Source organism: Calypte anna, chromosome 4B (assembly GCF_003957555.1).
Source record: "Calypte anna isolate BGI_N300 chromosome 4B, bCalAnn1_v1.p, whole genome shotgun sequence".
In the NCBI taxonomy this organism is placed as follows: domain Eukaryota; kingdom Metazoa; phylum Chordata; class Aves; order Apodiformes; family Trochilidae; genus Calypte; species Calypte anna.
The window spans coordinates 21,148,645-21,162,746 of NC_044249.1; the positions used below are offsets into that span (position 1 = coordinate 21,148,645).

At 52.0% G+C, this 14,102-nt stretch overlaps 1 protein-coding gene across 1 annotated transcript; it reads right to left on the reverse strand.

Annotated features, from left to right (window-relative positions):
* Positions 1–1,862: 1,862 nt before the first annotated feature.
* LOC103526069 (5-hydroxytryptamine receptor 7) lies at positions 1,863–6,606 on the reverse strand. Its single transcript, XM_008491087.2, has 2 exons — positions 6,103–6,606; positions 1,863–2,649 (listed from the first exon to the last, which is right to left on the reverse strand). Exons 1-2 carry the CDS (start codon positions 6,603–6,605, stop codon positions 1,875–1,877), a joined length of 1,278 nt encoding a protein of 425 aa, XP_008489309.1. The 5' UTR covers position 6,606; the 3' UTR covers positions 1,863–1,874.
* Between the last annotated feature and the right edge of the window lie 7,496 nt (positions 6,607–14,102).

Consider the following 14,102-nt stretch of genomic DNA (forward strand, 5'->3'; position numbering starts at 1 on the left):
CCCAACTGCTGCCGACTCCAGGAGTCCAGCCTGGAGTTTCCCAGGGCTGCCCTGCAGCCTCGGTGGTGACGTGAGAGTTATTGGGGGAAAGGAGGGAGGAATGTGGTTTCCATTTTCCTGTATATTTGTATAGATTTAGTGATTTTTCCTATTTATCATTCCTGTTTCATTAAAGTTGTGTAGTTTAGTTTCCAACCCATCAGTCTCTCTCCCTTATTCTCTCTCCTTTCTTTATCAAGGAGAGAGAGATTAATAGAGAGCGTCTGGTATTCGGTTTAATTGCCAGGCCAGTGTTAAACCCTGACACCTGAGTGTTCTGATTATTTTTTGAGCAAAACGTTTTGTTTTGGTGCAGCTCTTCTGTTTAAACAGAGGTGGGTTTGGGGTTTTTTAGCTTCTTTTTGGAGGTGCAAACTTATGGGATTGCTTCTTGGAGCAAAGCTTTTCACACAGCTAGGTCTGAAAATAAAAGGATCTCAGGGGAGGTTGGAACTGGATGATCTTTAAGGTCCCTCCCAACCCAAAGCTCTGTGATAGAAGGGAAAAAACATTAAAAATTCTCAGGTAAGCACAGAGCAGAACAAACCACTTAATTCCAAGTCAAAGAAAATGCTGATTTTGAAGAGAAATGAAGCATTTTAAATATAGTTTGGGTTGTAGCTCATCCATTATCATATTTTTAACCCTGCCCATCAGCTTCTGGAAGAACAACCAAGCAGAAAAACAAACCCCAGTGAGGTGACTTCACTTAAAAGGCTCAAAACCTGCAGCTTTTCTGCAGGATACTTTTAAGCAGTGCTGGAAATACCATCAATATAGGGATAATAAGTGGAATTAAACCCCATTCCAGAGCCTCTGGACAGTCTGGCTTCGACAAGAGAAACCAGAGAGGAGGCATCCAACCCCATCTGCAAATGAGCAAGGGGCAAAACAGAGTCAGGATTAAAGAAGAACTGGAAGAAGAGAAGCCTCCCACCACCACATAAAGGCTTTAAAGTCAAGAATTGACACCAGAATAAGGAAAACAATTTTTTTTTCCTAAGAATAAAAAAGGATACATCATTCAGTGTCTTTTTTTCAAGCTTGCTGGACATCACACTGAAGCACTGTGAAGCTGTAAAGGGGAATTACTTCTGTTGCCAACCAAAGGGTGCTCTGATGGGGTTAATTAGCCACAGATGATGAACACAGATTGCTGCTCTGGGAAGGGATTCCAGCATCACCAGGGTTGTCTTTACCCATTGGGCACTTCCCATCCAGCCATGAAGGGAACATCAGGTTCCTTGGAGGTTTGGGTGCTCCAGCCTGAGGTGGGGTCATTGAGGTGCAAACCTGGAGATGAGCTCAGGGTGGGAAACACAACGGTGTGGGTGGAAAGAGCTCATGGAAACTGGGAGGGCTGGGATCAACAACAGAGCCTCCAGCATCATCTTCCCATGGGTGATGGTGTTGCTCTCCTTAGAGCCCTTTTTGAAGGTGGAGGTCAAGTTTTAAGGTTGCTTTTTGCTTGGGAGGGTTGTTTTTCTCTTTTTTCTTTTCATTTCTTTTTTTGTTTGTTTGTTTTTTAACCAGAGGGAGAAACTGAGGCACAGAGAGGTGGTGTGACTTGCCCACAGTCAGTCGTAGACTTTGAACCCTCCCCTCCCAGAAGGTCCTGTTCATGGTTTCTCAGCTCCCAGTGGGGACAGGGTGAGGAGGAAGGGATGCTCAGTGGTTCCCACGGTGAGGAGAACCAAGGGGTTCCCTCCTCCTGGGGTGAGGGGTGGGAGGTGCCACCCTCAGCATTGGTGTCTGGCAAGGGGACAGTGGCACCTGTGGCTTCTGCCAGTGCTGAGGACCCCGAAATGGAGAGGCAGGAGCAAGAGGCCACAGCTCTACAGGATGCACTCGTGCCTCTCCGTGGCTTTCAGAGCCTCGTGCATGCTGGTGGCCGAGAGCCTCCTGTTGATGTTCCTGTACCTGCACCTCAGGAGGTTCCAGAAAGTAGTCCTCAGGTCTCGGTTAAAGAAAGCATAAATCAAGGGGTTGATGAGGGAGTTGGTGTATCCCAACCAGAGCAGGGTCCTCTCCAGCCTCAGGGGGATGCAGCTGCAGCGGATGCCACAGATGAACGGGCGAGCGGTGGACATCAAGAAGAAGGGGAGCCAACAAAAAGTGAAAGCCCCCACGATGATGCCGAGGGTCCTGGCTGCTTTCTGCTCCCTTTTGAAGATGGAGATATTCTTCCTGTCTTGCCGGAGCAGTTTGGAGAGGGTAGCACATTCCTCCATCCCTTTGGTCCTCTTGGAGCTGCGGTGGCTCCGGTGGGAAGAGGTTTCCAGGCAGTAGACCCCTTCCTCTTGGTAGTGCCTGGAGAAGTTCATGAAACGATGCTTCTCAGCACTGAGCTTGGCAGCTTTGTAGATCCGGGTGTACATGACAAGCATGACAGCCATGGGGATGTAAAAGGCCACCCCTGTGGAGTAGACAGTGTAGCCAAAGTCCTGGCTGATCAGGCAGACCCTTTCCACCGTCACGTTCTTGGCCCAGCCAAAAAGAGGAGGGAGGGTGATGGAGGCAGAGAGGAGCCAAACGATGAAAACCATCTTGGCCATCAGCTTCCCGTTCTGTCTCACGGGGTAGGTCAGTGGCCTGGTGATCCCCAGGTACCTGGGAAAGGCAAGAGGTGGAAAGGGTTAAAAGGTTGGGGTTGTGATTTGTCCTTCCCAGGAGAATTTGGGCCCTGGGTAGGGAAAAGACAGGAATTCCCTGATGTGTGGGATGCCCTGCAGGTCCCTCACCCTCCTTTTGACCTTTCCTTCCAACCCAAACCACTCTGGGATTCTATGGTGCTGCCTCCATCCTTCAAGTGGCACACAGGGACGGGACAAATCTCCACTCACACAGGTTGGTTGAGCCCCAAACGAGCCCAAAATGAGTCCCAAATGAGCCCAAAATGAGCCCAGACTGTGGTTCCCCTGACCCCATTGTTCTACCATGATCCTATATCTCCTAAGGGACAAATTTAAGCTCTTTACCTTGCTTCCCAGCTGATGTTTTGCCTGCCCCATCCTGTAAAAAGGAGAGGAAACCTCCAGGTGGGGGATGGAGGTACCTGTGGCTTCATCTGCCCACGCTGGGGATGCTGGGAATATCCCAGGGATGCATGGAGCATCTTACCTGGGACATGTTTGGATGAAGGCCACAGGACAGGCAATCCAGCCAAAGGCTGTGGAGGTTTTTATTCCAGAAACACTTTCAGGAGGAATCCTGTGCACTGAGAACGATGCCAATTGGGAGCAGATAATCAGGTAAAAACATCCCTTTTTAATAAAATTTTTTATTTTTATTTTTATTTTTTAAATAAAAAGGAGATTCCCAGTGGAGCTCTGGAGGAAACTGATGGAGAATTTTTTTTCCTCCACTAGAAAAACCTCAAGTGATCTCTGAAGTCTGGGGGGAGATTTTTGGGGTTTTTTTATCTCAGCTGCTTGGCATTTTTATGGAGAGCTTCAACAAGAGGTTTTTGGTTTATTTTCTCTTGTGCTTTTGGTTTGTGATAATAAAGAATCTATACAGCTGGCAGGCTTTTATGTAAGAAAAACATACAAGAAAGGTGGATTTATTTCCCCCCCCCCAAAAAAAAACATTTTTCTCTTTGGATTTAAAAGTAAATCAATCAACTTCCCCCCAGCCTTCAGACAAGATTGGTTCTACCAGCTTCAATCAAGAGGTTTTTAGGAAGTGCTCTGCATTAATAACCAGGAGCAGCAGCTTGCATGTTAATTGTGCTGTCAGCTTGGGCTAACCCAGCATCTTCCATGGCAAAGCTACCAAAAAATGGGGACACTTCAACCATCAGGACAGCTGCAACCTCCTCTTTGGCAGAAACAGGCACCAGGCTGCTTGTGCTGACCAAGAGGGAACTCAGGAGGGAATAAGAGGAGGTATTTCTGGTTTTGTGAAGCACCAAGTGTTGTTCTGCTTTCTTGGCATCATCACTGGGGGAAATTTCAGGTAAGAGCTCACTGGGATGTCCAACTCTTTCATCTCCTTTGGAGCAAGAGGTTCTGGCTCTCTGCAACCTCAGCTTATTCTCCAGCTTTAGCTTTTGGGTTTTTTTTTCCCTCCCTACCAGCACAGAAGCTGAAAAGAGCTTGGAGATGTTTCCATCAGGAGCTAAACCACAAATCCTGCCTATCCCATGAGTGTGGAGGAGGGAAGATCCAAGCATGGTCCTGGATCCATGCTCAACCTCAATCCACCTCCCTTTGGGGAGCAATGAGGATGATGTGGGGTGATGGTGATTTATGGGATGCTCAGGAGATGGGCAACCAGCACAGCCCCATCCTGGGAACCCTCAGGGCAGAAAGCAGCAGGATGGGGACCCCCCACACACCTTCACCTCCTTTGTGCATCAGAAAATATCTCTTTTTTTTCTGGACCCCTTAAGCCTGAGTAGGGATTGAGCCCACCAGCAAGTCCAGAGGAAGCCAAAAAGATGCTGGGAGGGCTGGAGCAGCTCTGCCCTGGGGATGAGAAGATGGAGAAGCTGTGGCTGCCCCATCCCTGGATGTGTTCCAGGTTGGATGGGGCTTGGAGCACCCTGGGCTGGTGGGAGGTGTCCCTGCCCATGGCAGGGGGTGGGAATGGGTGATCCTGAAGGTCCCTTCCAACCCAAACCAGTCTGGGGTTCTGATTCTAGGGAAGGGGAAAGGGGAAGGGAGGGGGAAAGGAAAGAAAGGGGAAAATAAAGGGGGAAATAAAGGGGAAAAGGAAGGGGAAAGGGAAGGGGAAAAGGAAGGGGAAAAGGAAGGGGAAAAGGAAGGGGAAAAGGAAGGGGAAAAAGAAGGGGAAAAAGAAGGGGAAAAAGAAGGGGAAAGGGAAGGGGAAAAGGAAGGGGGGAAGGGAAGGGAAGGGAAGGGAAGGGAAGGGAAGGGAAGGGAAGGGAAGGGAAGGGAAGGGAAGGGAAGGGAAGGGAAGGGAAGGGAAGGGAAGGCACGAAAAGGAAAAAGAAAAGGAAAAGGAAAAGGAAAAGGAATTTTTAAAAAGCAAAGCCAGCCTGCTCAGTGTGTAGCTGCTTTCTTTCTCCTCTCTCCCCAGAGGAAGCACTGACACGTTTCATTACTGCATTTATTCCCTTCCCTCTAACACAGACAGACTTCTGCCAGCTCTGAATGCACCTGGGTTTGGTGGTTTTTGTTTTTTTTAAAGCTTTTTATGAAATAAAGCAAGCTCAGCAGCTGAGCTGGACCTGGCCACGAGACCTGGGAGCAATTTTCCTCTCTGACCAGGGATGCTGGGGACCAGAGAGCAGCTTGGGGGCTGCCTCCCACCTCTGAGCTGCTGCTCATCACCAAACCAGCCCTGCTGGGTGGTACCAACGTCAACCCAAACCCCCCCCACACCACCCCCAGGATGCCAGCACCCACGTCAGGTCTGGATCCAGCCCACCAGCTCGTCAGCACCGTGTCCCTCATGACGCAGGATGCTATAATTAGACCCGGGGGGTGCTGACTTGTCCAAGCCTTGACAGTTTGCCTCATGGACCAAATCTTTCCCTCCCGACCCCAGGTGTGGGAGTTGAAGCCAGAAAATCCTCAGCTGTGCTAAACCAGGGAGTTCTGGGGGGTTGGGGATGGGGTGGGAGGAGCTGCAGACAGCCTTGGCCAGAGCAAAAGTCCAGGGAGCTGCAGAGCATCCCGTAGGATGAGGGAACAGAAGGTCCATGACCTGGATTTACAAAGTGCATCTGGGTTTGGGCTGGTTTGGTGACTCATTTTCTGGTCCAAGCTCCTTCCTAAGAGCAGTTCAGCTCACAGGACTCTGCTCCTCAAGCCAAGAAAGAACCATGTGAAGCAGCTGCCTGGAGGGGGAGGACTCAGCGAGTAACTTAGGGAAGCTCCTTGAGAAACCACCTTAAACCCCAGCTTCTCCAAAGGGACTGAGGCACCTGATTCCTACAGAAACCCCTCAGCCACCCCATGCACCTGAACCACAACCTGCAGCAGCATTTATCCAATGATAAATTGGATAAACTGGTTCTACATGGTTCTGATGGCCCTCACCCTCCAGAACCCCCCTGATCCTCAACCCACGGGCAGGTGCCTCGTCCTCCCTTACCTGTCCACGCTGATGATGCACAAGGTCATGATGGAAGCAGTGCAGCACATAACATCCATGGCAATAAACACGTTGCAAAAAACCTTCCCAAAGAGCCACTCTCCCCCCAGCAGGTCCGTGATGGTCACGAAGGGCATGACAGCCAAGGCCACCGAGAGGTCAGCAGCTGCCAGGGACACCACCAGGTAGTTGGAAGGCTGTCGGAGCTTCTTGACAATGCACACGGAGATGATGACCAGCCCGTTGCCAGCAATGGTCATGAGGATGATGATGGAGAGCACTGCTCCAATGACAATCTTCTCCGTGTCCCCATAGAGCAGGATCTCCTCCCCGCAGTCCGTCCCGTTGCTGAGGTTGGAGGTGGTTGGGTGGGCTGGGACGGGATGTTCCTCAGGCATTAATGGGTTGGGGAGGGATTTCCAAGCTGGGTGCTGCTGCTCTGAGTCCTCCACAAAGAGGAGATGGTGTGCCAGGAACCTGCTGGGGCTGGACCTTAGCAGCATGCTCTGAGCTCACCACAGTGGGCAGGTTTCTCCTGGCGATGGCACCTCCAGGGGAAAAAAAGAGAAAAACCAGAATATTTCATCACAGACAAGCTAAGAAAATAAGAAAACAGCCCCTACCCACCCCTACCCACCCCCCCAAGCTTGTGCCTCCCAAAGCTGCTGCTGGATCTCAGGTGCTTGGTGAGAAGCAGCCTCCCAAAGTCTGCTTGAAGACACCCAGCTTGCTGGAGGATGCTCGGGCAAAGGTGGTCCCCAGGTTTCAAGGAGCAGCAGCTCCTGCCTGATCCTCTGCCTGCTGCTCCAGAAGGACAAACAGCAGCCATCCAGCTCTGCTGCCCATGGTTCCGTGTGTTCCTGCTGGTCTTGTACTTCTCCATCCATTCCAAGCCCTTCTCTGTTCCCTCAAGGGGATGGAGAAGAGTGAGGAGGTGACACAAGGCACAGCCACAAAGGTGTCACACATCACCAGCTGCTTTAACATCCAAACTTCAAAGCTGCCACCCCAAAGCCATCCCTGTGGAATGGCAACATGAGAGCCTGTGTGCACACAGGAGCCTGGCATGGAGCTGCAGCTCAGGGTGGGACCTTACCCATCACATCCCCCCCAGGAGATCAGAGTCAGGACATCTCAGCTGTGCCCAGAGGTGTAAGCACCACACACACACACACACAAAACACCAGGAGATGTGTCCTTCACCAACACTCCCCCCACCCCTTCCCCAGGCACCCTGAGATGTGGCCATCACCCCTAAACACACACCCCAAGTACCCCAAGACGTGACCATCACCATCACACCCCCCCCAAGCATGCTGAGATCTGAACATCCCTACCACACACAAACACCCAAGCACCCACAGATGTGACCATCACCCCTAAACACACACCCCAAGCACCCCAAGATGTGACCATCACCACCCCAAGGACCCCAAGATGTGACCATCACCCCTAAACACACACCCCAAGCACCCCAAAATGTGACCATCACCACCACCCACACACCCCAAGCACCTTGAGATGTGACCAAAACCCCTACACACACACCCCAGGCACTCACAGATGTGACCATCACCACCCCAAGGACCCCAAGATGTGACCATAACCCCTACAACACACCCCCCATGCACCCTAAGATGTGACCATCACTCCTAAACACACGCCCCAAGCACCCTAAGGTGTGACCGTCACCACCCCAAGCACCCTGAGATATGACCATAACCCCCCCCCACACCCCCCAAACACGCTGAGATCTGAACACCCCTACCACACACACACCCCTACCACACACCCACACCCCAAGGACCCCAAGATGTGACCATCCCACCCCCAGACCCCCCGAAAGCAGCTGCTCTGCTCCCCCCAACCCAGGTTCTCCCCCGGAGCAATATTTCCCACCACCCCCAGGATAACTTTGGGGCAGGGCTCACCCCTACACAGCTCACCCAGCACCACCACCATCCTCTTCTTCCAAAGCCTCCCCCCCCCTCCTTTTTTGGGTATTTTTTTCCCCTTGAAGAAGAGTTCATTTGCAACCCAGGCAGAATTACAACCTCTTCCCTGTTCCCTTTTTGCAGCCCCCTTCCCCAGGGTTGGGTTGATGGGGTTGCCGGACTTACCTGTGCCGGAGAGGTCAGACATCCTCCAGGAGATCTCCTGCGAGCTCCGGGCAAGCGAGAAAGCCAAGAGCTCCCCCCGGAGCATCCTTCACGCCTCCCCGGTCCCTCCTCCCGCCCTCCCCTCGCCTTTCCCGGGCAGGGACCCAGATGGTCCCCGGCTCCCTGCGAGCCCCAGGGAGAAGCAAGAAAAAAAACCAAAAAAAAACCACCCCAAACCAAAAACCAACAGGGAAAAAAAGGAGGAGGGTGAGAGGAGGAGGTTTAAACTGGGTCCTGTCCCCACCCCAGCCCTGCAGAGATGGGGGGAGCTTGTGAGGAGCTGGAGGACAAGGCTGGAAGTTGAGGAGATGCTTTGGGAGGCGGTCCTGGTCCTGGAGGGCGGGGAGGCAGCGCAGGAGGAGCAGCGCGAAACACGGCAAGCAGGGTGCAGAGAAAGGGCTCTTTCCAAAGCACCCTGCCCCCCTTTTTAAATTTAATTTTTATTTTTAATTCTTTTCTTCCAGGAGAAGGTTTCTTCCTCCCCCCCCCCCCCCCTTTCCCAGCTTCGTGCTTTAGCAGCGCTGGGTGAGCAGTTGGACTTGGTGATGCTCAAAGGTCTTTCCCAACCAAAATGATTCTATTTCAGGATTTTATTTTCTTTTCCCCCACCTCCACTGCTTCCAGGGAGGTCCCTTTTTTATTCAGGTCGGTGCTAAAGAGCAGCAAAGAGCCGGGGAGAGCCAAAGCTCTAAGGATGAGCCTTTCCCTTCAGCCTGGGAAAACCCAAAGAGGGAAGAGAAACAGAGGGAGAATAAATACAAGAGGAGAAGAAACAGAAACGGGGAGAACAAACATAAGAGGGGAAATAAACCAAGGAGAATAAACAAATCCACCTCCCTTCCTGCCAAATGTTTCACGGGCACTTGGGTGCTGGGATCACCCTGGTGCTTCAGCCCAAGGGCATCATCCAACTGCTGCTGCTCCCTCTTCCCTTTAGGGGAAGAAGTGGAGCAGAGACATCTCCCCCTGCCCTGCTTCCTCCTCAGGGGGCTTCCTCGGAGGGGCTCAGCCCATCTGCTGTCTCCTCCCCAGGGCTGCTGGGGGCTTTTCCCCTTGCACAGGCTCCATCCTGCACCCCTGGGGGCAGTGGGTGCAAGCTGGGGATTTCAGAGCTGTTTGCTCCATCCTAAAACCAACAACAACAACAACAACAACAATAATAATAATAATAATAATAATAATATTAATGCAGCATTTCTCCAGCTTCAGGACCTCGTTAAGACCCGTGGGAAGTGCTAATTGCAATTAATGGAGATTAAGGGAGGAGATGGCCAGCACACTTTGGCTGAGCCACTAACTGGGGCTTTCTGGCTTGGGCTGAGAAGGGAGCAGAGGTTTGGGGGAGCAGAGATGTTGCTGGATGAACCCCCCCAAAAAATTGTCCTCAAAAAAGGAAGCTGAGAAGCTGAAGACCCCAAAACAGCCAAAGTTCTCTCCCTCCAGCTTCAGGTGGTCAAAGTCCTCCTGCCATGCCATGAAGCCAATGCCCAGGTATATTCTCCCATCTTCCTGTACAAACGACCATTAAGGAGGCTTTTTGTTGACTATTAATTGTTAATATGACACCTGATGGATTCTAATGGCCCAGGTAATAGGCACGGGTATTATTATGCAAATTCTGAGAATTTTCATTATCTCCAAGGTCCCTCAAGCCTCTTGATCTTGTCAGGACTGGAATCCCAAAGCAATTTCTCCCTCTGAGCAGGCAGAGCCTGCCTGGGAGGACCCGGTGAACCACTGATTATTTGGGGGAAAATCACTTATTATTTGGGGGAAAATCACTGCAGACTGTTTATTCCTCCAGAAAATTTGTCCCTAATGAACTGACTGGTGGAATCTCAGCCCTCTCTGATGTGGAAAGAATGGGGTTCGGGTCGGGTGGTTCGGGCTGCAGCCGCGCTCCCTCTGCCGGACCCAGCGCAGGCAGCAGCAGCCGCAGCTCCGCGCATCGCCCCGGAGGGTTCCCGGGGGGTTCCCTGGGGGGTTCCCGGTGCCCATCCCAGAGGAAGCCCCAGCGAACCCCGTGCTGGCAGCACCCCCAGTCCGACCTCAGCTCCCACAAAGGGGAGGAGGGAATGTCCCAGGGGAGGATGGGGGTGAGCAAGAACCATCCCTGTCCTGGGCTGCATCCCCAGCAGGGCCAGGGAGGGATTGTTCCCCTCTGCTCTGCTCTACCCTCTGGGGTCCCCAACACCAGAGGGACATGGAGATGTTGGAGCAATTCCAGAGGAGGGCATGGAGGTGCTGGGAGGGCTGGAGCAGCTCTGAAGCCAGGGGGAGAGTTGGGGGTGTTCAGTCTGGAGATCCAGGGAGACCTCAGAGCATCTTCCAGTGCCTGAAGGGGCTGCAGGAAAGCTGGGGAGGGACTTGGGACATCCTGGAGGGATGGGATGAGGGGGAATGGTTTCCAGCTTCAAGAGGGGAGATGGAGAGGAGATCCTGGGGAGAAATTCTTTGGGGTGAGGGTGCTGAGCCCCAGGGTGCCCCCAGAAGCTGTGGCTGCCCCATCCCTGGCAGTGTTGAAGGCTGGATGGGGCTTGGAGCACCCTGGGCTGTGGGAGGTGTCCCTGCCCATGGCAGGGGAATTGGGACTGGGTGAGCTTTAAGGTCCCCTCCAACCCAAAGCATGAGAGGTTTTATGATTCCATGAAGGGACCTTTGCAGGATGGGGATGAGGTGGAGGGAGAGGAGCTCCTGACAGCAAACCTGTGGCCTGGCAACCCCACCTCATCCATCCTGAAGCTTCACACAGTGGGTGGTAGAAGGAATTCCAGGTGGTGGGTGGGTTGTGTGATGAAATCAGCAGAGGGGGGGGGGGGTGAAAAAAAAATCCCAAAACCTGAAATGAGAGAGGAAAGGGTAAAAAAAAAATTAAAATTATTGAATTATTTATCTGGCGTTTCCAACACAAACTCTGCAGCCCTGCAGCTCCTGCTCCCAGCTGTAGTCCCCCATTTGCCAGACTTTCATTAGCAAGTTTGTATCATTAGTGCTCATTATTTATTCAAATGCACGTCCATGTGCAGCATTTCCACCTCCTGCTCCCCCATCCAGCACCTCCAAGAGTTGGATCAGAGCAGGATTTTAAGGACTTGCAGTGAAGCAGGTGCTGATTTATGGCTTTTGGGGCTCAAATCCAGTCCCACAGCATCAAACTGGTCCCCTCAGCCAGGGGCTGGCACCTTGGGACCATAAAAATCCAAGAGAGGAGATGCTGAGCAGGAGCTCCTGGCCAAACCTTTTTATAAAATCCCTCAGGATACAACCCCCTGGAGAAGAGCAGGAAGAGGGGAGGTTGTTTCAGGACATCAGAGCTGGAGATGGGAGCTGTGCCTGCAGAGAGGGGAGCTCAGAATCCTCTGGATTTCTCCATCCATTCCAAGCAAATCACAAACCTTGGTGGAGGCTTCTCCAGTCCCTGGCTTGGGGCACAAGTGCTGCATGCAGCAGGTCAAGGGCTGCTGGTTTTAAGCTAAAAGAGAGGAGATTTAGGCCAGATGTTAGAAAGAATTTTTTACACTGAGGGTGGGGAAAGGTTGCCCAGGGAGGTGGGAGATGCCCCATACCTGGAAACATCCCAGGTGAGGTTGGACAGGGCTCTGAGCAACCTCACCTGGATGATGATGTCCCTGCAGGGGGTTGGACTGGGTGACCTTTAAAAGTCTTTTTTTCCACCCAAACCACTCCAGGAAGCTAGAAGGCAGATGTTTGCTCCTCCAGCTCCAGCCCTGCACCCACCACCTCCCCGTTTTGTGCTCTGCTTTCTCCCCACCCCCAGCTGATGGGACCAGGAGGGCTTCGTGGAAGGGGGGCTGAGACCCTTTGGAGGTTGTAGGTGAGTTGGGCAGCTTGGAAACCCTCCTTGTCTTCTGCTGTCTGTCCCCTAGATGGCACCGGATCTCAGCAGATCAAATCCCTGATGAAAAAACCCAGCAAGGCTTTTGGGGAGGGCTCAGGGGTGCAAACTGCTTGCTAGAAAACAAACAAAAAAACCACATCCAAAACTCAAAAGAAAACGCTAAAATTGTTCTTCTGGCTCTCAGACCTAAAACTTGAGCTTTATGACTCCTTCTTGGCTGCAACATTGCTGCTGCTTTCCCTTCTGGTCCCTCTCAGGATGCTCAGCACCCCTAAAACACAGTGAAGAGGGGTGCTGAGCCCTTTGCCACCAGCAGATGAACATCTGGGGGCAGCCATGGACCCCATCAGCCCTTGAAGGTATTTCAGTCCTTCTCAGGATGGGGAATCTCAAGGAGGAACACACCAACACCCTTCCCAGTTTAAATCAAAGCTGGGCATTGAGGAGGTGAATATTCTGATCTTGTCCAGATGCAGCCACCCTAAATCCCCCCTTTTTTCCCCCATGAACCTGGGGCAAAGAGGCTCTGAGAGTCCTGCAGCTCAGATCCCTGGGGCCCAGCACCTCTCTGGCACAGTTTATCCATCTCATTTTTGGCCAAGGGATGTTTAGAGTCCTCCTGCAGAGCTCCTGGCAGTGCATCCCACCTGTATCCTGGTGGGAAAGGAAGGACATGGGGTGGGGGACACACATCCTCATCTGATCCATCCCTTCCCCCAGCCCAGACCTGCACCAAATGCCACCAACATTTAAGTTATTATCATGCACCTGCTTTGAATGGGGACACTTGGGGACCCAAAGGGGCTTCTCAGGCTTCCAAAGCTGCTCCTGAGGAACTTGAGGAGGGATCCTCATGGGGAGCAGAAAGCTGAGAGAGGGAAATGATAGACCCCAGTGACCCCACGGCTCTTGATGGGGTCACAGCCACTTCTTACCCATCCTGTGGCTCTTCTTGGGATCTCCTCCTCCTTGGCCAGGAGGGAGCAGTCTTGGCTAGGAACAAACTCCCACTTCCCACTCATCTTGCAAGAAGATGCCCAGCTGGTCCAGGACCATCACCCCACATGCACAAACCTTCACCTAAACCCCAAAAGGGAGAGGCATTTCCATCTGCCCCACTCCCCTTCCACCCCAAGATACTTCCAGCTCCCAAGGCTTTGGTCCTTCCACCACTCTGATAATCCCAGCATCTGCCACCTTTTAGAGGTCCCTTTTTGGGCTGTTTGTGTCCCCAGACAATGCCAGAGGACTCGTTCACTGCCCAGGGACTGGCACATCTGAGAGGTCCCCATGCCAGAGCATCTCAGGTCCTAAAGATCTGAGGCTGTCCAGATGCTCAATATTTCTCCAAAATTAACACCTCAAGGGCTGTTTCCTCCTCTCTTCTTGATGGTCTGTTCACATACAAGTCCCTCTCTCTCTCCATATATGTATTTCTAGGTGGTCACCATCCCTTCTAGGGCAGCTTTTAGGGCCCTCACTGTCCCTCTGCATGGAAGGTAAATCCCACAGGACACAGAGAAAAGAACAAATTTTTCATACTCTGGCTCCTCTTAGATGATCCTACCAGAATCTCCAGCAAAAAACCTTTCTTTCCTCCAAAATGACCTCATCCTGATGGGCTAGAGGGAGCTGGAGGGCAATTACTGGGTCCCTTGGTAGGTTCCTAATGAATTTACTCCTCAAAGAAGGGGATTATTTTCAGGCTGCAAATGACACAAAATGAATTCCATTTGGGGCTCACCTCTGGTTTGGATGATGCCAAGGAAGTCAGAGCCAGGCTGCTAGTCAGGCCTGGATGCTCTCAGTGCACATATATGATAAAAAGTGCAATTATTTCTTACACTGCCCCATTAAAACAGGAAAAAACCCCATTTTTGAGCCCCAAAGGGAAGGCAACACCTGTGCTTCTATCCACAGCTGAGGCAGAAGGTGAAACAAAGGACACTGAGCAGGCAACAAAGTAGAAATATAGAAACAGT